A 25,841-nucleotide genomic window follows, 5' to 3' on the forward strand; every position below is an offset into this window, starting at 1 on the left:
GTTTATATTTTTTTGTATTTTAGCAATAAGGCGGCTACATAAAAAATGTGTTTGTGTGCTGTGCAGTAACACGCACCCTATGAGGAGCATTAACCTACAGTTGATCTGCTTTGAAGCTCCAATGCCAGAAGAAAACAAGAGAGCTGATCGGGCTTGTGCTCGTCACAATGCAGTCATTTCATGCCATGTGGGGGAAAAGAGCCTTGAGCTGCACCCAGCTGACAACTTCACAACACAGGCATACCGGAGAGGCACCAAACAGCTGCAAGACTCAGTCACTGATCCCACACAGCACCATCCACCACTGCCAGCAGACTCACATTCATCCAGGCTAACTTTTAACAAACCTCGATTTCTGAGGCAGTTCTGAGCCAAAATTTAACCACTGAAACACTATATTTATTAGCAAAAAAGGGAAAACATTTTTAAATGTTAAATTATGTACTTAGAGACGATAAAGGATAAAACTGGATGACCAGAAAAAGGATAAAATTGTCCTAAGTGGTGGTGGAGGTGTGGACCCAAATGCAGGAGAAGAGAGCAAGAGATGCAGAACTTAGAGGTTTTAATCACAGAATAAACTGAAGGTAGAACTCACCAGGGAAACATGGTCTAACACACAATTATCCTGCAACTAAAAACAGAAACCAACCCGTATGTATGCACTCAAACAGATCGAGACACAGGTAGAATGAGTTTACTAATGAGTCCAAGTGAGCTAATGAACAGGAAAGCATAACAGGAAACTAGACATCAGGGAACAAAACCAGGAAAACTACAAACTAAAACAGGAAACCAGGAACTAAAGAGACATAAAACATCCCATCCTGACAAAAACCAAATGTCAAAATGTATAAATATATCACGCAATTACAAACAACATGAACACAATCTACAGGATGAAGAGCCACAAGCAGCAGGCATGCGTACACTGACATGCGTGACTTGATGTTCATCCCTCCACCAGTCACCATCATTCTCAGGAATATTGCGTAATAGAACAGAGATTAGCCCTGTGGACCTAAACATCCCCAGCTTTCTACAACCATTTAACTTAATTACATTCTGTGGTGAAAATCAACACTGACAGTCATGTAACGCCTCCAGAAGGAATGGAAGAACTTGTATGTAGCACAACTGTCTAGTTGGATCTTCAAGATAAAGGGGCCTGTCAGCTGATAAGGGACAATTTAACATTATTTAGGAGGAAAATGTGACAGCTGGTTTGCATTAAGTAAACTAAAATATGGGTCAAAAATATGAATGTTAGCAAAAATATAAAATGATGTCAGTCAGTTCCAGTGTCAGTGTAGAAGCGTGGCCTTATTGGCTGAACTTTGCACTTGCTATGATAAATAAATATAGTTATTTTTTATATATAATGACATTTTGTAGCACCTTGGGTGTAAATATGTTTTTTTAAAAATAACAGTTCAGACCCCTGTGACCCCTTCATGGCCCCTGAGACCTGTGAGATGAAGGATGAACTCACTTATAGGAGCTACCAGCTGTGATCTCCTCCTTGATCTGTCTGTTGAGCGCATCCACGGCCGCCCTCCCTCTGCCCTCTCCCTCCACCTTCAGGACCACCTTCTTCTCCCCCTCCGGCTTTTTGGACCGCTTTTTCCTCTCCTGGCCCTGCAGGATGTCTTTCTCCTGCACCTTGTCGGCGATGGCGCTCTTCTCCACGCCGCATTCCGCATCCAGCGCCGCGTGCTGCTTCGCGTGCCTGGACCTGTCCGGCGGCCGCTCGCTGCCGGCGGAGATGGTGGCTGGTGGTTTGGGTATCCAGGGGTGGTCGTACCTTTTCGGGATGGGCCAGGGCTTGAAGTCCTTCTGGTACTGAGTCTCGCTGTTAAACGGTGTCTCCGGCTCGTGGTACTCGTTCTTCGGTTTACAGCTCGGTTCTGGTCGCACTCTCCAGTGCTTAAAGTCCTCGCGCATCACCGAGCTGCATACGCGCTCCTCGGAGACGCACCTGCGCGGCCCGCGCGCCGCTGTTGCGGTGCGGGATGCTGCGCGAGACGGCTGCGTTTCTATGGCGACCGGGGCCTGGGAAGGGTGCAGCGGCGGCTGCAGCTGGATGTGCTGCATCTCAGAGACGTCCGTGTACTTGGTGAAGACCAAAGGCACGGCAATGTCAGCTTTGTCCAGCTGGTTCCAGAAGCGGGCCATGCAGCACGCCCTGCTGATACAGGGCCACGCCATGGTGGGCTGTGTCGGCTTCCACGAGATACAACACTTATTTCCACCGGTTCCGAAAGGAAAATATTTCCTCCACGCTCCAGTATCCTTATGGGAGAGAATGAAGATGTCCGTACCAGTCGAGCTTGAACGCACGGCTCCAACGCGGTTGACGTTAAAACAGGGTTTTCTGTAAATCCATTGTGTTTTTTAAAGTGGAGCCGATTTAAAGAAGTTTATGTAGAATAACAACAACCGTGGCTCTGCTCCCCTCTGTGTCAGCTCTGTTCGTCCTGCTACATCACGCCACGGCAGGGCACTGCAAGGAAAAACGGCCCCGCCCGCCTGCTTAGCATCCCGGAGACACGGAACTGGAGGATGGGAGGGAAAAAAAAAAAAAAAAAAATCAAGTTAGACAGTTTAACTTCCGGTTTAAACTGCAGCCTAAAAGCATGACGGGATGGCAGCATCTGAGTATGGAGGAGTAAAAGTAAAATTCATGATGCACTCACAGGACCATGAAATGATTATTTAATTAGTGAAATACTTATATGAATAAACAAATGAATAAATAAATACATACATATATACATGTGGTGGAGCGTGGAGGAATATATACATATATGTATGTATGTATATATATATATATATATATATATATATATATATATATATATATATATATATATATATATATATATATATATATATATATGTATATGTATATGTATATATATATATATATATATATATATATATATATATATATATATATATATATATATATAAATTGTATTTTAATGTATTTGTGCATTTATTTCCAATTCTAAATATTTAATGACATATTTAATTAATTAATTAATTATTTAATGCGGGCTGCACTGTGGCGCAGTGGTTAGCACTGTGGCCTCACAGCAAGAAGGTCACTGGTTCAATCCTTGGCTGGTTTGGTCAGTGGCCTTTCTGTGTGGAGTTTGCATGTTCTCCCCGTGTATGCGTGGGTTCTCTCCGGGTACTCCAGCTTCCTCTAAATTGCCCCTAGGAATGAGTGTGAGCATGCGTGGTTGTTTGTCTCTCTGTGTGGCCCTGCGATGGACTGGCGAGCTGTCCAGGGTGTACCCTACCTGTCACCCAAAGCCAGCTGGGATAGGCTCCAGCTTCCCCACGACCCTGAATTGGAATAAGCGGTTCAGAAAATGAATGAATGAATTATTTAATGCTTTAAGAAATGAATGACACATGTAATTAATAAATTGATTAATTACTGAATTATTACATTGTGGCACTTTTACTCCTCCATATCCGAGAAAAGGGATTTAAAAAACAGAAAGGGGGTGAAAAAAAAAAGAGTATAAAAGCGCAGTATAAATTGGGAAGTTGGTTTTGTAGTTTGTTGAACAGTTTAAATTTAACCCAGGTACTAATCAGCTGCCAATCAATCACCTGATAGTTGAGCGTGTGATTGGCACCTTGTTGTTATCACCTGTGAGCATGTGAGCAGCTGCCATGGAGGTCAGGTAGGATAGTAGGGTCAAAGTGTGGAAAAGACATGGAGAATGCTGCTGATTTCTGCACTGATAGGATGAAGTGGTGGAGATGGTGTGATGATGTCAGCCATTGGAGAAACAAGAAATCATTGGAGGCAATCTCAATGCAGAAAGAACGTCTTGCTTCTTCAGATGTCAACCATCCAGTCCAGGTACCAACAGCGAACAGCAGAACAAGATGTTTGGCAACTGACATACTCACAAATGCATTTTCCCAACGTAGTCAAAGGGGAATAAGACGGCTTTATAGAATAAGACTTAGGATCTGGAGGCGTTGCAGCAGTAAAGAAACGGTTCATCAAACATACATTTCCTTAGTTTACCTGCTCCTTATTGTCCTTCGTTCATTTTTTACATATAACCTAGCTGTAAAAAAATGGAAATCTGGAAGTAAGTAATATGTTATATTCATATTCCTTCACCAAGTGAATTTCTGATTCATGCTAAATTTCCTTTGTGGCAAAGACTACGCCTTCCTGTCACTCTGTCGCAAGAATACATGAATAATCTCACCTCATTGCACTCCGTGAGGGTCTGATTCAGACTGAATTAAACCCTTTGGGACATCCCAGAGATGTGCATTGTCTGAATAAAGGAGTTTTCATAATGATTTCTGGCAGCTTAATTTTAGATGCAATAATATTGCTTTTTTTTCTTTTTCAAATTATTTTTACTTTACTATGATCCTTTTCCACCAGTAGATGTAAGCAATACATCATGTAACTGACTGTGATTCTGATAGAATATAATACTTATAGTGGATATGCTCTAAATAAATTAATAATTCATAAAGGGAGGAATATAAGAGAGAAAGCGCATGTCTCTCATTCTTGTTAGTGTCATCACAATGATTTGTTATGCAATGCATGAACTGAATGTCTTTTTATCTTCCTTCACCAACACCGGAATAACTCTGTTGATGAGAATGAATTAATGAGTGGAAAATGCTTCTCTTTCATTCCCTGAGGGAAATAATAATGCAGTATGGCATTAAAAAAGGCAATTACAATCATGTTGCAGAGAGTAATGCTGGTAAGAATGATGTTCCCTTTTGTCTTCCAGCAGACCTGAAGAAGCCTCTGCCTGAACACACTGTTGTTTCATCGCATGCTGTGTTGAGGATGTAAAGAAAAGTCCATTATGTTTAGCAGCTTGTGGAGCATTCTTCTCTGTACAATCATCTCCAGCAGATTAGTTTGATCACTTTCTTTGGCTCTGATGCTGGACCTCCAGCAGACGGCTGCAACTTGCACTTTCTGTAACCAACGTATAAGATATGCAGCATCTTAGTGCAGGAGGAAGATTTCAATTTTCTCAAGAGGTTGAGTCTGCTCTGCACCTGTCATCTATAGTGTTGTTCTACCAGTCTAATCTGGATTTTTAGTCCTTTAGAATCAGAATCAGAAAAACTTTTATTTCCATTGTGAACACAATTCACAGACTAGGAACTTGTTTCGATGATAACGTGCAACCTAAAAACACTGAATAATGATATAAAAGTAGAAATACAGCTATTTTACACATAAGATGAGGGCATACAGAAAAATTAAAGAAAAAAATTATAATAAAAAGTAAAGGTAAAAAATAATCTAGTATATATACATGCACATATGACTTGTTTAAGTGACTGAAGTCATAAAGTGTCCAGCTTAGGTATTATGAGTGTTCATGAGTGTGACGGCAGAGGGAAAGAAACTGTTTTTATGGCGAGAGGTTCTGGTCTGAATGGACCGTAGCCTTCTGCCAGAGGGAAGTGGCTCAAATGGTCCATGTCAGAGGGGGAGAAGAGTCAGCTGCTATCCGGCCTGCTCGTCCCCGAGTCCTGGAGACGGACAGATCCTGAAGAGATGGAAGGCTGCAGCCGATCACCTTTTCAGCACAGCGCACTGCAGCCTCTGTCTGTCCCTAGCAGAGGCTTTATCGTCTCCACTTCTTCTCCATCTTGTAACAGATGCAAACTGTGTTTTGTTTACTTCTGCTAAAATCCACAAAATCTTTTCAGTTCTTTGTTTATGATCTAGATGATGTGATTGTTCCTGCACCAGCTCACAAATTGACTGACCAGTTTTCTGTACTCAGCTTCTTGTCCATCGTTAATGCAGACCACAACTTCAGAGTAATCAGAGTATTTTTGCAGATGACAGAACTCAGAGTTGCATTGGAAATCTGAGGTGTACAGTGTAAGTACCGTTGCTTGTGGTGCACCTGTGGTACCGACCACCATCTCAGACATGAAACCTTTCAGTCTTACAAACTGTGTTCTGTTCTGTGTTTTGAGCCAGGTTCTGCCGGAGGTTTCCCTCTTGTTAAAAGAGAGTTTTTTCCTTCCCACTGTCGCCAGTGTGCTTGCTCAGGATGGGAGATTGAGTTGGATCTTCCAACTCAATCTGTTGGTTTCCTTATATCGGTTGTTATGAATTGGTTTTCATTATGTTTTTTTTTCCCTGTCTGTAAAGCATCTTGAGATGACATTGCTGTGATTTGTCGCTATATAAATAAAGAATTAAATTGAATTGAATTCTGCTTGTCAGGTGCTCATAAATCAGAGTGGTTGTGAGGGTATCTACCTGGAATTCATGGCTGAATTGTATTAAAAAGAACCTTGATCCTCGAAGTGCCTGATTTGACCAGATATGAGTGGTCTCTCTGGAGCAGACAGATGATAGTATCTTTATCGCTAAACCCAATGTGAAAATTGTAAGCAGTTCTGAAAGGTATCCAAGTGTGAGCTTGTAATAGTTTCTCAAGGACTTCTAATGATGTGGGAAGTTAGAGCTCTGGTTTGTATTCATTAAAACAAATGCAATACTTTCATCACTAAATGAAAATGGATGAATGGACATTGATGACTTCTTTATTACTTAAGTAGTGTTGAGCACTCGGCCTTAAATCAACAGAGAACTCATTTCAAAGTGTTTCGGGCAACACTGATAAAGAAATGTGTCACACCTCTGCAAAGGACCTTTGTTTTGTCATCGCTGAACTGCACTGAAACACTGCTAAGTGATTTCTCAACCAGATGGAGCTGCATTTGAAGCCATAAAGAGCAAAGCATTGCATAATCACACTAAACGCAGATTGCCTTTAATGCTCTTACAGGGAGTGGATCATAGTAAAAGCAAGAAAGAAAAGGCTTTGACATCTCCCAGTTGTAGCTTGGTGTTCTCGTGTGTCAGCTCTGTGTTTGAGGAGCTGCTTCTTTGTAGGGTTAAAAGTCAGATGTGGCAGATATGGACAGAGAAATCCAATCGCGCATTGAGCAGAGATAAGCCCGTCAGCAGGAGGTGATGGTGAATAGGTGTGAAGGACAGACTTTGGACCCACTTCCCTGATTGTTCCTTTTGGCCTCTACGGCAGCGCTTTGGTTCGTTTCTCTTCTCTTTATGAAAAAGATGATGATTGATTTTGCGCCTTTGGACGTGCCTTTCTGCAGGAGGCTGCAGACTGCCGCAGTGCTGTTTTGGGTCTTCTCCTTCCTTGCTCTGGGTGAGTGTTAGTGCTTATCTGTCAGTCAAATGGACACGGGAGAGGTGCACAAGGTACAACTTCACTGTTAGACTCTGCTGCTGTCGGTAAAATATGACAGATTTTTCTTTCTTAAAGTGATGAAAAATTCTATATAACCACAAAGAAACAATATGACATAATCTGAGAAGAGAACATTGAGTTCAATGCATCTAATAAAGTTAGTATTTTATCTCAGTCATCTTTAAATTGATTCTGCACATTTATCTTCACCTCTAAAACAGAATCTATGTCTGTAGTCCTCAGTCTTTTTTTTTTTTATGAATTAATTTAACATGTATTTGCTGTCATGACAAAGACAGTTTGCAGTTGTTTTCTCTAGTTTTTATGAAATTTACATTAGTACAATCAGAAGATTTAAAACATTTTCTACCACTTTTGGCACCTGGTTGATGGGAGGTGTGTCATGTCAAGCCAGCATGTCTTAGCTGATCATTTATTGACCACTGAGACAATAAAGATACTGAAGATAACAACAGAATTAATTTTATCTTTTTTTTTTAATCTAACTCTACGTCAACTGGAAAGGCATAGTATCCTCTTTTAAAGTGCATATGCAGTATTGTTTCTGTGTAGGTGTGTTGCAACCAAATGCTGCACATCAACCAGTGTCTTAGAATATTTAACAGCTATAGTTTAATGAAATATAGATATCAATAATAAAAAGTTCTTTTTGTGAAAGATGATTCAAGCTGGGTGGATTTAGGTTAGCAGTTACTGTTTTTACTTGAAATAGCAAACTTGTTTAGTTTGGCTGTAATTTCCTGCCTTGCTTCTGTGTCCATCTCAACTTTGACAGAGTCATAGCTGCAAACATCATCAGTGAGCTCCTGGCTTCATTTGTTTGCTGGTTGTGGAATGTCCTTTAGCTGCAGGGACACTAATTTAGCTGCATGTTTGGAAGTCATGCAGCGATTACGGCCTTTATTAGTCAATCATTTATGTTTTTGGCTATTCTTTCGTGTTGATTGATGGCTAAAAGACCCAAGCTCTTAGGCTAAAGTCTGGTTTTCTGACATTTGGTAAATTATTTCATTATAAAAAGCTTCAGTGATCTTCCACCAAAAAAAGGCACCATGGACGGTCCTAATACTGCCACTTTTGTTATCTTACCTGGTATTTTATTCTACAAATGCCCTAAAAATGTCACAGATTTCTCCTTTCACTTTGCACATAATTTTTATATCTGATGTTTCTTAAGATGTTCTGATCATAGACTGTGGTTCTGATGAAAGCAGTCAGCTTGTTTTTAATGCAGTGAACCCACTGCATCACTCACTGTTTAAGTTGTTTGAAAACAGAGCCCATCAAAACGAAATGGTCAAGTTTTACAATTTATTGGTTGTCTTAATTTCACTACATAAAATGCATCGTGTGATATTTACTGACATCTAGTGGTAAAGATAAAGAAGATATATATATATATATATATATATATATATATATATATATATATATATATATATATATATATATATATATATATATATATATATATATATGTATGTATATATATATATATATGTATGTATATATATATATATATATATATATATATATATATATATATATATATATATATGTATATATATATATATATATACATACATATATATATATATATATATATATATATATATATATATATATATATATATATATATATATATATATGTATATATGTATATATATATATATATATATATATATATATGTATATATATATATATATATATACATATACATATATATATGTGTGTGTGTGTGTGTGTGTGTATATATGAAAACATGTATAATGATATAGCAAGGCTCTGTTACTATGTTACTGCTGACGTTATCATTAACACTCCCTGAATTCATGAATTAGTTGATTCCAAGTAACCCAAAGTTATTCATATGTCTGTTGTTTGTGTCATAACGGAGTAAAATGTAAGGTTATATAACAAATGTGTTTACAGAGTGTTGCACAGCTGCTGGTCACCTCACACATGTTGTTTCTCCTCAGCACCCACCTGCATCTTCTTGTTCTGTTACCTGCTTTTCACTCGCTTCTGGCTGATCAGCGTGCTGTACGCCGTCTGGTGGTACCATGACTACGACACACCTGCACGTGGTGGCCGCAGGGTGCCCTTCCTGTGTGGCCTCAAAATTTGGGAATGCATGAGGGATTACTTCCCTATCAAGGTGAGAGAGACACATGCTCTGTATGTCTACTTAGCACATACTTTGAAAGTCCATATGGAGGTGAGATTACAGGTCTGAGAATGGGACATCAGAACATCTCTGCCAGTTCATTTGATCTAATCATTGATCTCCAGCCTCCCAGCAGCGACAGCCCTTATCTGTGTCCTTGGCAGCAACTGGACCACTGATCCATGTCACTCCTGATTATTTAATAAAGTGATTTACTTCTGCAGTTTCCTTAAATAACAGTAAACCTTATTTATGTGTTGGGTAATTAAGAAGTAAATCAGCAGGAGGCAAAAAGCAGGTTTTAGTTTGTGTTTACTGCTTATGCTGGGATAAAAGTTAAAGAAAAAAATCCAGGGCCAAGGCCAGAGAGAGTTCAATCCAGGTTCAGCCTGATAGGATTGCAAATAGGAGGAGAAACAGCTGGCAGAAGGCTGAATTAGACAAGAGCACGTTTACAAGCAGACCAATACTAACTGTCTCTGTGGAGAGTTGAGACTGAAGTCTTGTATAAATAGCAGCATGGATCAAAGATGGACAGCAGGAGGAGTAAGACACCAGCACTCTGAGAATGGATCTGTAATCAGAGGGGATGCACTAGACGTGAGATTGCAAAGATATTCAGTCTAATGGGTACCAGCTCCTAAACAGGAAACAATTTAAACACATTTTTGGATATATATATCCATATAATACAGTGGCGGAGCTAGACTTTTATACATAGGGCGGCCAACCTTTTTCATGGGACCATACAGTAATATGTCCTATAATATCACTTTTCTGCTTTTCACTGGATACGTTAGAGCAGTGTTTCTGAATTCCAGTCCTCAGGCCCCCCTGCCTGCCTGTTTTAGACATGATCCTCTTCCAAAGCACCTGAGTCAGATTATTGAACTTCTTCAAGTTCTTTTCAGTCTGTCAACGAGCCTTTATGTCATTCAGGTGTGTAAAGGTAGGGTTGCCTATAAAACATGCAGGGCAGGGGGGTCCTGAGGACCAATTCAGAAACACTGGGTTAGAGACACATGAGGAATAAAACATCTTCATGTTAATAATCTGGATCGCTGTGTGGAAATAATAGCAACAAGTTAAAAAGGATCAGTATAAGGTGAATAATGTTGGGTCTACCAGTTTGGCCTTTTGGGATCCAATCTAGTGTTTGATGTCTGATCACAATGACTTGCGAGGCAAACTCCACGTTGGTAACTGCTGGGGCTGGGGTCTGTCTCAGCCTGATCTATGTCCTTCCTCTCTATGAAAGAGTCAAAAATAACTTCCTTTCTCTTCATTCTCATATCTTCCTCTAAAATGGAATAGAATAGAATAGAATATGTTTTTGTCATTGTAACATCTCTCATGCACAACTAAATTAAAGTGCTGATCAGTTCAAGGTGTTAGTCATGCCATATAAAAACAAGAGTTATGTAATATAGGAATAAAAAAGTATAAAAGGACAAAAGTTAAAATACTAGATAATAAAAATAATATAAAATGAGTTAGTACAACCTAACCCACCCTCATAGTCTTAGCACATCCCCCCAAGAGCAGCCTCTTGTGGGTATAATTATGATTTAAAATAATGATCAAATAAAGTTTAAAATAATAACTGGTTACAGGCTCTATTTTCCCAAATTTTCCGTAAGTATTCACTGTGCAATGTTTCTAATTATTTCCCACTTCAGTGGGGACATTTCAACTGGGTTAGTGTATATTCCCAAAATACAGTCACTGAAAAATAAAAATGAAATCTTGAAGCTAATTTAATGCTACCATAGTATTAGCGATGCTGTGTATCTTTATGCTAACATGAGTTTAAAAGCATTACATAACATTAATAGTTGTCCTCAAAGATGCACAACTATCACTTTTACAACTTATTTATACGTGATTTGTATTGATGAATGTGCAGCTAAAGCCAGTAATTAATTACTTAAACATGTTTAGCATAAAAGGCTAAGATGTGAGGAGAACAGCCAAAGGCCTGCTAGCTTGGTTCTGTCTTTGTGGTTTCACTTGGGGGACATGGACACTTTCTAGTTGTTGCTTGGCAACCACAGGGTCACGAGAAGATTTCAAGAAGTCATGGCTCCTGCTGAAAGAGAAACCTGGCACTGAAGCTGTGTTTTGCTACAGTTATCATGATGCACAGTGTCAAAACAGCTTTGAGGGTTTTCTGGAAAGAACTTATGTTTTTACTCCTCTTTTTTTGTCCTCATTTATTTTACATTAAACCCCAAACTTGCTCAGCATCACGGTGTCTTATGATATGAATCTACACTAAGTAGCACCAAATATTAAAGCAGCCCAGCTTGTTTTTCTTTTCTTTTTGACTTTTGCTGATGCGCTGTAGTTGCTCCAAACCAGTTATTTCAGTGCTTAGCAACCTCTAGTTACAGTGGAGAATAATCACTTTGCCACAGCCTTGTGGCAACACTGAGATATTTTATTCATTCATTCATTCATTTTCCGAACCGCTTATTCCAATTCAGGGTCGCAGGGAAGCTGGAGCCTATCCCAGCTGGCTTTGGGCGACAGGCAGGGTACACCCTGGACAGCTTAACCTAACATGCATGTTTTTGGATGGTGGGAGGAAGCCAGAGTACCTGGAGAGAACCCACGCATACACGGGGAGAACATGCAAACTCCACACAGAAAGGCCACTGACCAAACCAGCCAAGGATTGAACCAGTGACCTTCTTGCTGTGAGGCCACAGTGCTAACCACTGCGCCACCGTGCAGCCCTGAGATATTTTAGCTTTTTAAAAATGATCTTTTTCTATAAGAGAGATAACTTTTTGACACAAGTCAGTCTCGGACAAATAAACAATAAAATGTAGTGCCGACCCTGCCAGCATGAGACTTGAACGGTGCAAACATCGTCTCTTGCAGCCTGTTGTTTCCCTCTTGTGGTCATGCATGAGCAGTGTCTCTCCGTAACTTCATGTAAGTTATATAAAAGATGTTGAGTTTATGACATCATCATATTAAAGTTGTTCAGCATTTGATTTTTCATATACTTGTATTATATTCCCCAGTTCAGCAACAGCTTTATGATTATTTTCTTTCTTTTAAACCCACATGAGCACCTTATCTGTGGATTCACAGAGAACGGAGCTCATGTCAACAAGATCCACCACATTACATGGGTATACTTCCTTCCCCCTGGGCAAGACTTTGGACTGAGCTGATAAGACCCAGTTAAACAACAAAAACACCAGTGCAGAACAGTTAAAAAGACATCTGCATAAATGATGTTCAAGTGATTTAACATTGGTATCTTAAAAGTAAAAACAAAAACAAAAAATTCCACTTAAACTTAAGTCCAAATCTGAAAATCTAAATGTTTTGTTCCCTATATGGGTCATAGTTTTATTAACATGAAATAATCTTCTGTCTTTCATGCTAACATAAGAATTCTTTCAGGATTATTGATCTGGACTAATCAGATGTAGGTTATCTGTTATCTTAACAACAGACAATAAACAGATTGAACCTTTGGCATTCTTGGAACTAGAATAATATTTGTAACATATTGGACATAGAGAAAGATTTAAGAGTTAAAACATTTTAAAATGCTAAATAATTAGGATTCTTCATCTAAAAGCACAACTATTGTATTTGCTTCGCCAACACCAGGAGAGCTTCTGTCGGGGGGTAAAAAAGGCGAAAGCGAGTGAAAGTGCGACAGCAATCAAACAATAAATGATAATAATTAAAGATGAGATAAGCACAATGTAATCACAAAAGACAGGAGAAGACTGGCACAAAGACGATAATGCCAAAACAACAGACAATAAAACTACTGCAACGTTTGACTGATTTAATAAGAATTTTATATTTTCTTAAATCAAATGTAAAAATCTTGAAAATCAACAAAAAGCAGAACAATTGCATCACAACGTCACATTTAATCTAATTTCTTGTTTCAGCCAATCACATGGTAGCAGATCAATGTATTTAGACATGATGAATACGACTCACTGAAGTTCAAACTGAGCATTAGAAAGACGAAGAACTTTGGCATGGTTGTTGGTCTGAATATTTCAGAAACCGTTGATCTACTGGGATTTTCACACACAACCACATAGAATTTACAGAGAAAAGTCTGAAAAAGAAAATGTCTTGTTGATGTAAGATATAATGGGAGAATGGACAGACTGGTTTGAGATAGACAACAGTAACTAAAAATAACCCCTCTGGGCATTTTCCGCTGGACCACCTGCCCCACTAGATTTTAATTGCAACATGGGTGCCGAAGCGCGGGCCTCACAGAGAGCCGGGTGGCGCCTGCCTGGAGGCTTCCACTGCTCTGGGCTCGGGGGACGGGGGCTCTCTCTGCTTTGCCTGCCCGGGCTCTGTGCGCGGTGGGCTTGCTGGGGGCCTTGGGTTCCTCCCCTACGCCTCGGGTCGTGGTCGTGCTCCCCTACAAGCACTCAGCTGATCTTTGATTGCATGATCACTGGTTGAACACTCACACGTGCACGCCCACAAAGCGCTCATCTTCCCATCTGCTTCCTACTAAATGTTGCTGATGACTCTCTGTAGGTATGTTTGATAACGGTTGGTATTGTAATTGTTATTTTATTAATTCATTTACTTTCTTTTACCTTTCTTTTTCTTTTTTTTTTTTGTCTGTTTTTGAATATTGTCACTATCCTACTTTTGTCTTGTTGTATTTTTTCAGTACTTTATATTGTTTTGCAAATACTGTAACTTTAGGAGCTTAGACACGCCTTTCTTTTCTCTCTCTCTTTTTCTCCTTTCATTTCATCTTTTTTCCTCTTCCCCTGCCAGGTCCAGCTCGGTCATATCAAGACTGACGATGATTGTAAAATGAAAAAAAGGAATAAATAAATAAATAAATAAAATAAAATAATTATCATAATAATAAAAATATTCAGATTATCAAGGGCAGCTATATACATGAGATGTCTCCCCTTGACAGAGCAAATCTGTCTGGCAAAAATATGGCACGCAGATTGTTGTTCTGTGTGTAGAGATGCTGGACAGGACCGGTTAAAAGAAAAAAAGAAAAAAAAAACCCACTGGTTCCAACCTAGGTATGCAGAATACCATCTGTGGTCACACAATACGTCAAATCTTCAATCATTTGGGCTGCAGCAGCTGAAGACCCCACCAGGTGCCATTTTTATCAGCTAAAAACCAGAAACCGAGGCTACAATTCACACAAACTTACCAAAACTGGACAATAGAGGGCTGAAAAATGTTGTCTTGTCTGATGAGTCTCCATTTTAGCTGAAACATTCACATGGCGGGGTCAAGTTTAGGTGGAACCACATAAAAGCATGACTCCACCTGCCTTCAATGCTTCAGGCTGCAGGTGGTCTGATGGTCTAATGGTGTGGGAGATATTTTCTTGGATGCTTTTAATACAAACCAACCATGATTTACACACCACCCCCTACTGGGGTATTTCCATGCCTTTATGAGCAGAGCGTAGCGGAAACTTCCAGCAGGATGACGCACCATGTGACAAAGCTCACATCATCTCCAACTGCTTTCTTAAACGCAACTCTACTCCAGCTATCTCCACGGGGAGCAGACCTTAGAGCTCCTATGTGATGTGAAATCAGAGATTTTCATCATGGATGATGCTATCATGTAGCCTGGCGAGCCAGACTCTCTGAGAGGGTCTTGGCTGCAGCCTGGAGAATGAACCGGGGCTGGATATTGAGCAGGGCTGGACTTCCAACCCCTCAACATTTTGATTGGATTAACCCCAAACCTAACTCCAACCCTAACCCCACAACCATGTGACATCTAACTCCGCCCATTTGACATCCAACCACACCCATTGGACGTCCAACCCTGCCCAATATCAAACCCCGCCTCATTCTCCAGGCTGCAACCGAGGGTTATTGGACACTCACGCTGTACCAGCATAGAGTCTGGAGACTCACTCGCATCAACAGATTTCTAGGGCGGGACAAACAAGCGTGGAGTAAACCAATCAGAAAAATGGCGGACATGACGTCAGTAAAGTGACAGCCTACAATGTCCAGAAGTGTTCAGGAGAACGAACGCAACATAAGAAAATAAACATTGCGTGCAGTTCAGAATAGATAAATGACCTTTGCATTGTTTTTATTGTAGTTATTGGAAACTAGGTGTGCCTTTTTTAACCTAATCGTAAGTCAGAAACTACAGCCAAAAGAAACAAACTCCTGCTACAAAGAATGCATGGTGATGCAAGGCATTAGTCTCCTCAGATCAACCAATCAGAGTGGCCGGTTTGTTTAAGACTGATGTGAATCTCCATGAAGTGGGGACGACTCCAGACTGAGTCGCTTTGCATTGATAATATAGATCGCACCAGTCTGACGTGCCAGGGTAGCTATCACGTCAAAGGCCAAAATCTATGAGTGTCAACATCTTGTTGACTCTATGCCATGAAAAATAAGACAGTTCTGAAATTTAAATGGTTTCCAAACCAGAACTAGCAAAGTTATTTAAGTGGTCAGTGACTACATTACCTCACTGTTGACTGTACTTGTCAAGATGTTCATTTATCCACCAGAGGTCTCATGGAAATGGAAATTTAAAGATCATTTCAGGTGAAAAAAAAAATCCTAAAGTTCCCTGTTTTATTTCTTTATTCATTTTTTAATTATTCTGTTAAAAGTGAATCAAGTCCTGCATCATCTGACTGTATGCTACATTAAGCCTGAAACAAAGAGTCCATACAAGAGTAAAGAGAAGCAGTGAGCGTAATTAGTTGCATTGGTGTGCCCTTTCCCACCATTTCTAATTAAGCCATCATCTGCTTGGGAATAAAAACTCCCCAGCTGATGTGTATTCACAAAAGACAAAAACTAATATCGACAAGAAAGTGACGCAAATTTCTAATACATAACTACAGGCTCTTCACGTGTATTAACGTCATGTTTTTGCTTGATTCTGGCCCAGATGATAATTTCCCTGGGACCTGTTAAAAAAAATCTCCAGTTTTAACCATTTTCACAAAATACATGTAGGAGGAAGAAATGTGCATATCATGTTCATAAAGATACTATTCATGTTAGGTTATAGTAGGTGATCCGAGTCTTAAACAGCTTTTAAAATGTGTTTTTGTCCATAATTCAGCTATCTAATACTGTATAAAATGACCAAATGACTTCACTTTTACTTCAGTTTGTTTACCAACAGGACCTTTCTCGCAAAAATTCAGGCCTTGGTAATGTGGTTAGTGGAATTCTTTGTGCATGTATGGATTCTCTCTGGGTTCTCTGGCTTCCTCCCATAGTTAAAATAACCATTATATTATTATTATAACCTAAATCAGATGTGACTATGTGTGGTTGTGTAACTCTATGATGGACTGGTGTACCCTGTCCCTTGGGATAGCCTCCATGGTACATGCTGGTATGGTCATTACAGAGGGTTCCTATGTAACAGGTATTCAAGTTAGAGTTACTGAACTACATAAATGGCAAAGAAAGAAGAGTGAGTGCATCACAGAATACTTAAATATGAGACATAACTATGAGAATACTTTAAATATCCTTCCACAAAGAGATTTAGTTTCTAAACCTCAGTAATGAAGTACTAATTTTATTGGGTTGTGTGTAATTAACCTTCATCAGACGGCTTGGTAAGAATATGCAGGATGAAGAATTTACCACAGAAACAATACCAATCAAAAGTATAAGTATTTGTGAATAGGAAAGGAGAACGAAAGGAGACATTTAATAAGAAAAGGACTCAAGACACTGTGGTTCAACATGTGTATGAAGAGATTGCTCCTCTTTCCTGTACTTGTGCTACTTCAGCGTTCATGTCTGATGAGGCTAAAATAACAGATGAATAAAAATTCCTTTATATTTACACCTAAAACAAATGCATAGTTATTATCAAGTTGAAATGAACAGCAATGACTCCAATTTCTAAACACAGTTCAATCACAATTTGTCCCATTCTGCAGCACCAGTGTGTCATCTTAGTGCATTATTGGCCTCCATTGCAATATTAACAAGTCCCACTGATCCTGGATGCCTTTGAGCCTTATAAGACCCGTATTTCCAAAACATTGATAACATAGCTTTTTATTCTTCTTCTTTTTCTTTTTCTTCTTCTTCTTCTTCTTATTGTGTCATTTTAGAGTTTATTTGGACATCAAGTTTTTATTTTGTAAAAAAACAAACAAAAAAAACAAAAACAAAATGTCCTTGTTTGAAAGGAGTAGGAAGAAGCCACATCTTATTTAATCCCATTTCTTCTCCATATCCCAATGAACAATAACAATGATCATTATTGTAATTATTATACACACCATAATTACATTAATTAATAAACACCAACAATTAAACAACAATACATGTTTATAATAGAGTTAAGCAGCCACAATAATTCAGCTAATAAAAATAAGAACGTACTATTACTAATAATAAAAACAAATATAGTAATACAGTGTTTATATAATCTTGACGCCCATTCAACTTTCAGTACTTTAATACAACAGTGGAGCTGCAGGATTAATAGTACTAATAATAGTACTCAGTCTGTATAGTACCATTATCTAGTCCACTCCAAACAAGATGGTATGTTATAATGTAGCTGTAAAAAATAAATAAAAATATTAATAACAAGAAATATACATGTAATAATGAGCTGTTACAGATAGGGTTACCAATCCTATCATCACTTCATTAAATTAAAAATAAAGACAAGCTCCCTCACATGAAAAAATCCCACCAATGTAAAGATTAAAAGAATCTGTAACAGATTTGCACATTGATCCAAAACTACAGTACTAATCAGATAATTGTTCAAAATGACCTTGAATCAGTCGAGATAATAACACTGAAGATTATGTTGTCATGCAAAGACTTATCAGAGGAACTGGAGCCAATGATTAACAATTTGACCTGGGGACCACCAGCACCCACAGTACAAACAGAATGGACACAAAACAACACAGCAGCTCTGGAAAACTCCATGAAATTAAGAACTCACACAAACAGAACAAATCAAACCCACAAAGTTGTCCTTTTCCATCTTACATGTGATCAGTTAAAATGACCAAACAGCATCAGACTGTGTGTTAGGGCAAACTCTTGAAGAAAAGAGAGAAAATAGCTGCAAGAAAATGGACAGAGCCTGGTTGTCATGGTAACAAGATCATGTTAAATGCAGCAATCCCCAGACTTGATGAAACTGGGATAACTCAGTCCAGGGACCAACTTTAGCCGTGTCACTTACAACAGCTGCTCAAATACTCTACTTACTTGCACTAATAGATGTTTTTGCTGTTGATATTTAGATTGTAAAGTGAGATGAACACACAAGCTCTAATGCACAAATGACGCTGCAGCAGTTAGAAACTAACAGCAAATGGAGACGCAGTCTCAACGTGCAAAATGATCCTCATGAGGTGACTGCAGGGCAAGTCAGGCAAAGTTACTGGAAGCAACATTCCCACTACCATGACTTTATTCACCCTGTTACTTTTCGTTTACATCGATGTTTGATTTTACGTTCGTTTGGCCTCACAGATGGGAACTTGGGGAAGGAGTCTGGCCTGGTTGGTGTGGATGGTGAGGTTCATACAGTAACATTTCTATGTTAGCTTTAAAAACAAAATTATTTGTTTAGGTTGAGCAAAAGATTGAAAATATCAAAGATGCAGTTTCAACGGATACAAACAAGCTGGGAAATCCTTCTTGTACAAAAGGAGATACTTTAATAAAAAAAAAAAAAAGAAACTGAACAGGTGATGAGTCAGCATAAGTTTCTCTGAAATTATCTAAAATCTGAGATAAATTTGTGTATGTGCATGCATTTGTTGGCACAAAACCACCCCTGAAACTACAACAAAGGGGGGGGGGGGGGGGGGGGGATTATAGGGTTTAGGTTTTAATTATAGAAGAAAAACATGGTTGAATAACAAAGACCTTTTTAAACTGCTTACGGTGGATTTGATAATGCTGTAAAAGTGAAACGTTACAGTGGCAGAGAAAGTGTAACAAGCTTTACAGAAATAAACTCTGGTGATGCCGATAAGCAGGAACTTTGCCAGCACACAGAATTCCCCTGCACATTCTCAAACGGCACAGAAACAACAAAAACCACCACACGGGTTAAAAGTCCACCCTGAAATGCTGAATTTTTCTGCAGCGGTACATATAATACTGTATTTTACTCTGATGTCTTAAAACTATGATGTGCGACTGGATCTGATTCTTGATGGATCACTGACTATTTAATGTCTACCAAATAATAAATAAGTGTTCTAAATGGTAAAAATGATAAAAACTCTGACAATGATACTCAGTGAGAGTGAGCTTTAGAAAAACAACAACTACAAGCTAGTACATGTAATTAGAAATGTTTTTGCTCTGATGCCACGTGATACAGTTAAGTTCCAGTTATCTAGTCAAAGTGTAAAACTCACAAAACGGCAACTTTATTTTCTAAAACAAAGGAGCTTTTAAACATCAGGGTAGAAGTTAGTTGTTTACCTCGACAGTTGTGTGTATAAAAGAAGATTTTGTTGTCTTACATGATGTAAAACACTGGTGCTTTTTTTTTTTTTTTTTTTACGTTTTTCTCTATGACTGATGAAAAATTAATAGATTAAGTTAAGTTTTATGTTTATTTATGTTGTCACAAATGTAAACATCACAAACTAAAAGAGGCAGACAGAGTTGTTGTCTTGGATTGCTTGTACTGTACAAGCCTGTGGGGGCAGTCTATGATCTGAGGGCTGCAACAACCTGTCTGGTTTAGGTTCAGCAACTTTGTGTCCCTAAATAGCGAAGTCAGATTAATTTTACTAAATGAGCAGGATATTCCATCAACGGAGTGAAATATGGCATGACCATGTTCAAAGATGACAATACCAGGATTTATCGACTGGTTCAGGAAGCAGGAGACGTCATTTTCACACATTGATTGGCTAGCACAGAGTCCAGACCTGAACACCATTGAGAATATTTGGGATGTGCTGTAGAGCAGTGGTCAGACTCTTCAATCATCAATACAGGACAATGCCACAGTGAATATTGGAAAATAACTGTATTTCCGTTTGCCGGAAAATATTACAAGAAACTAAAATGAGGTTTATATCATTTCCCACTGTAGACTACTGAAGAACCAGTTGGACAGACAGGGGAGTTCCTTAAGGGTTCAATTGGCCACATACAGTGTTGAAACTGGGATATGAAGACACATGCTTGGACTGCTACCAGCTGGGTCAATGTGATATCACACAGTCAGCACTTTGGAAAAAAAGCTGGATGATGCAATGAGATATTTTGCTAGGCTGATTAACCCGTAGCTCTGATTGTACTTGAGAATACAGCCATGGCAAGAATTAAGCACATCCCTTATCAATTATTAGACAGTAAAGATCACCTGGTCCCTGCCAGATCTTAAGATTACAAAGCTATAGCGTAACACATAACTTATGAGACAATACCATTATTTTATTAACAAAAAAGTGTGGGAAACACAAGGAAAACTCTTATAGCTTCCATATGAATTACAAAACCCTGTGCTGCAAATCCACTTGATTATTTAACCATCAACTGTTGTTGCCACCTCTGAAGTTCAGATGCATTCTGGGATATTTAAATATAATAGCAAGGGAAAAAAAAGACACCAATGCCAGGTCCATGGCTGCAGAAGAGAGTTGATATTTAGCAAGGGTCACTGACAATGCTGTTCATATTTTTGTTGTTGCTGTTGGTTTATTTGTCTCTTTCTTTATGTACAGATGTAAAGAACTTAAAAAATTTTGAAATATTATTTAACATATGTATGTATGTGTATATGACTACGCAGTAAACACTGATGGCAAAGGGGTGGGGTTTAATAAGTTTTTTTTTTACTTCTGCCCACTCCTTTTCGAGTATGTCTAGTTTTGTTGTTTCTTACTTTTGGGTTTTATTTTATTGTATTGGACATTTCGAAATAAACTTTCCAACCCAAAAAAAATCTAACCAACTATTGGTTTTACAGAAGCAATTGTTGCTTCCCATTTGGGTGTGAAAGACTATAAACATTTCTCAAAATAAAAAACATTGGAACCCATCATCATGAAGGGAGAAAGATAATCCATAAAAGTAAAACTTTCAAGTCAATCTCCTCCCATGTGAATGTTCCAGTTAGTTACCATAAAACCAGGAAGACTATAAAAAGACAAAGAGCTCCATCTCAGATGCTACCCGCCTCAGTTAGCATGGCTTGCTTGGAAAGCTTGCAAGACAAAATAAGTTGATAATAAGTTGAATAATCTCCTTTGGAAAGATAAGAGTGAAGTAGAAATGTTTGGTCATAATGCACATCAGCATATTTGAGGAAAACACAAATACCTCAAACACCTCATACAAACTATCAAGAGTGAGGAGAGCTGGTGATTTGTGCATGTTTTGCAGCCACAGGACCTGCACATCTTGCAGTCATTGAGTTGACCACAAACACCTCTGCATTACAAAGTATTGTTCAAGACAAATCTGCTCCAGAAGCAAATCAAGGTGTTGCAGTGGCTCAAAGTCCAAACCTCAACCTCATCTGGACCTAAAATAGTATGAAAGTATGTTTTTGTCACATAAATGATACTGTAATCTGTTTTTTTTTTTTTTTTTTTTTTTTTTTTTCCTTTTTAGGCTTTAGTTTCCCAACTTCAAGAGTTTTACTGCAAATGTCCTCTTCAATATTCACAAACTGGTCACTGAAGATTTCATATTTTCTTTTCTTCCATCAGTTGGTGAAGACAGCCGACTTGGACCCTCGGCACAACTACATCCTGGGCTTCCACCCCCATGGTGTCCTAGTGGCAGGAGCCTTCACCAACTTCTGCACCTACGCTACAGGCTTCAAACAGCTGTTTCCAGGCCTCACCAGCTACCTGCTTATGTTGCCTCTATGGTTCAGAGCCCCATTCTTCAGAGACTACATCATGTGTGCAGGTGTGGACTGGACCCATTTGGATCCAATCAGATCTTTCATATAGCTCTCTTACGCCTATGTTATATGAAAAGATTCTAGGTATTAATTAACATATTTTCTGCTACGACCTTGCAGGTCTGATTCCCTCAGACAAAGAAAGTGCTACTTATCCGCTCCAGTGCAGGCGTGGTGGCAGTGCTGTTGCAATCGCTGTTGGTGGGGCTCCAGAGGCCCTCGATGCCCATCCTGGAAGCTTCGACGTGCTCTTAGCCCACAAGAAAGGCTTCATCAAGTTGGCCATGGAGACTGGGTGAGTGCAGACAGCCTGAGAGTGACAAATGTTGCTGCTGCAGATTAGTCCCTAAAGTCTCACTGTTTTGGTTGTGTCGGTCTTTTCTTTTGAAGTTTCTTGAAAAGACGTATTCAAGTCAGTGCATGGAATTCCCTCGGAAAGCACTTTGTAACAAGATTTTATCTAGTAGGGTTGGAAAGAAGAATATGTTCGAGCTATTTATAAGTTATGTTTGATTGTTTTAGAGCTCACCTGGTGCCAGTTTTCTCCTTTGGAGAAAATGAGGTGTTTGATCAAGTGGAAAACCCAAGAGGAACTTGGCTTCGATGGATACAGGAGCGGCTGCAAGGTGTCATGGGCATATCGCTTCCTCTTTTCCATGCACGGGGTGTTTTCCAGTATTCCTTTGGCCTCATGCCTTACAGAAGACCCATCCATACAGTAGGTGAGTAAGCAGCTTTGTTTATTCACCGCTTGTTGTAGCAGGTCAGATGACTTCATATGCAAAGCCGTCTCCTATTTTGAGCACTCTCTGCAGTGAATGAAAGCTGTCTGAGAGCTTAGTTTCATGTAAAAAGCAGTCACTGACACACTCCGCAGGTCTCTGTAGCTTGGTGACATGCAGCCTAATGCATTAGATTAACAAACTATAAACAGCTTTAGACATATTTTGCAAACTATTATACGGACATTGAGCATGCTGCCCTGGTCTTTGTAATTTCTTCACAGTTGGCCGACCCATTAAGGTGGAGAAGAAAGAGAGGCCAACAGCCGAAGAACTGGATGCCCTCCACCAGCTGTACATGGATGAACTCAGCAACTTGTTTGACGAACATAAATGCAACTATGGAGTGGACAAGGACACACACCTGAACTTTGTCTAAGCTGGACATGGGAGAGCGAGGAATTGAAGAAATATTTATTTGTGAAGCTCTGGAGTTGCATCCACATGATTCTACCATTGGAGGAGCTTTGCACACCTGAATTTGCTTTCACTGAGCCTCCCAATTACAAATAAAGAAACTAAAACTTGACGTGTTCTTTTAGGTAAAGCAGGGTTCGACAACATTGTAGAAAGATGAGCCTTCACTTCAATTTACAACAAATATCTGTGGTTGGGTGTTTTTTTTTTTTTTTTAAAAACACACATGAAATTCACTTCATATGTAGGTTTTAATTGGTTTGTTTTGATTTTTTTAAACATGGAATAATTGTTTAGCTCACTTTGAATTGATTGTGTAAACTTTAGCCTTGTATATTTGATCTGAATCTATTTTTGATCAATAAAGTTCTTAACTCAGACATCAGTCTCTGTATGTTTATTGTAGCCCTTCATTTATTGGTTTTAACCATCACTTTTAACATGAACATGGACAGCTTATTTTATTGCAAGAGCAACATGTAAGGCTGTTCCTGTTGACTTTAAAAAAGCAGATCAAGTCTCGTTTGCATTTGCAAGCTGAAAGCTGTGAGGCCTGTGCGCACACATCTGACGGACTGGACTTTATTTAGACTTAACTCAATCAACTCCCCTTTGTGAAAACTATATAATTTTCCCACTAACATGCAAATATAACTGGTATTGTCAAGCAGCACATGCAAAAGTTGCGTAAAGGTTTTTACTCTTAGTTGCATTTTGCTGTTCGCTCTTTTTGTATTGATGAAGGGATTTCTACAGCACATTGCGTAATGTCCTGACCCCTATTCTCTCTACCCTGGGAACAGGGACAACACGTTTGGCATGAGCAGTTTTCTCCTGGCTGATGTCTAGTGCATGGGGACAAACTTCTGATTGTGGGGGCTATAACAGGCATCTTTAGGATTCAGCTGATGTGTCAGATGGTTCATTTCAGGGGTTGCCCAAGTTCAGTCCTTGAGATCTACTATCCTCCAACTTTTTAATGTTTCCCTTTAACAACACACCTGAATTAAGTGACTGACTTGTTACGGTCTTTTTTGATTCAGGTGTGTTGTGGAAGAGAAGCATTAAAAAGTTGCAAGAGAGTAGATCTCAAGGGCTGAACTTTGGCCCCCCTGGTTTATTTCATTATTTTGGGAAGTTACCTGTGGAAATAATTTAGATTAAGAGTGTCCAGCTCCAGTCCTTATGGGTTACAATCTTGCTATTCAAATTAAATCTTAAGGGTTTTGGGACTTTGTGCAAGGCTTGAGGATTTCTGAAATAGGCTGAAGTTGAATTGCAACATCACTCATCCAGTTAAGAAGCAGTCATCATTCAGGATTATTTAACACACTACTATCTAAACCACACTAATTTTCCTTTTTTGTTACCAAATAAGTAAAATTACCTATTTCTCTTAGTTACTTATATTGTACTTAAATATTTTTATTTTTGGTGTTATTTTACTTGCATTATATCCAGTATGATAACTTATTTTTGATTAAATAGACTTATAATTAAATATAGATCAATTACTAATTTATAAAAATCATATAAAAATTGTGCTGTCAAATGTTTTGAAATGTGACATCTTCCTATGTAGCTGAAAATCACAAGCAGATACATATCTCCATCTAGTATCATTTCAAGAGATATTTTATGTTGCTAAATACATAAATGGTCTGGATGTATCTAACTGATTTTATTTGATGCAAATAATATCAATCCTGGTATACCTACTGTATACAGAATAAATTTACACATAATCTTATAAATGGGATTCAGATCAATATGCTACAAGACAGGAAGTTGAATAATTTCATTTCAGATTTGTAACTAAAATCCTACAGTATGAACGCCCATCTTTGAACTTTGTGGCCAAGCTTTGCTGCTGTAGACCCGATTATATATGTCCACCCTGTAAAGACTCCCAGCAGGACAAAGTTTTAAGTCTCCCCTGAGTAAAAACCTCCACTACTTACCAGCGTTACCCATGTTCAATCTACATTTGTTAAATTGTGGCATAATTGCGGGATCATGAGTATGTTCTTTAATTTAATGCAAAGTTAATAATTTATCCTCCATTTTTATATAAATTAATTTATTAAAGCTCTTCAGTAAGCTCTCTCACATCAAACTATTTAATAAGTATTTTAATGTAATTTTATATTCATATAACATTTTATAGAAAAAAAGTTCACTTATGTTTGTTAGACCAACTACAGCCATGTTAAAAACCATGCTAATCAAATATAAAAAAAGTTAGCTCTGAGTTGTCCTGAGTTTTTATGAA

General features: G+C 38.6%; 2 protein-coding genes across 2 annotated transcripts in view; one reads left to right on the forward strand and one right to left on the reverse strand.

Moving 5' to 3' along the window:
- The window catches only part of map6a (microtubule-associated protein 6a), a gene marked incomplete at both ends in the record, with an annotated part of 18,561 nt that extends 16,353 nt beyond the window's left edge, over positions 1–2,208 (reverse strand). The window contains one exon of the mRNA XM_079247262.1: positions 1,493–2,208. Within this exon, the coding sequence (XP_079103388.1) occupies positions 1,493–2,208 (716 nt within the window). The remainder of the gene's footprint in view (positions 1–1,492) is intronic.
- Positions 2,209–7,123: 4,915 nt separating this feature from the next.
- Positions 7,124–23,531, forward strand: mogat2 (monoacylglycerol O-acyltransferase 2; the record flags this gene model as incomplete). Its single annotated transcript, XM_079247070.1, has 6 exons — positions 7,124–7,217; positions 9,262–9,440; positions 22,171–22,375; positions 22,491–22,665; positions 22,893–23,092; positions 23,377–23,531. 6 exons carry the CDS (start codon positions 7,124–7,126, stop codon positions 23,529–23,531), a joined length of 1,008 nt encoding a protein of 335 aa, XP_079103196.1.
- Between the last annotated feature and the right edge of the window lie 2,310 nt (positions 23,532–25,841).

The sequence above is a fragment of the Telmatherina bonti genome (genome assembly GCF_933228915.1).
Source record: "Telmatherina bonti genome assembly, chromosome: 10".
Taxonomy (NCBI): domain Eukaryota; kingdom Metazoa; phylum Chordata; class Actinopteri; order Atheriniformes; family Telmatherinidae; genus Telmatherina; species Telmatherina bonti.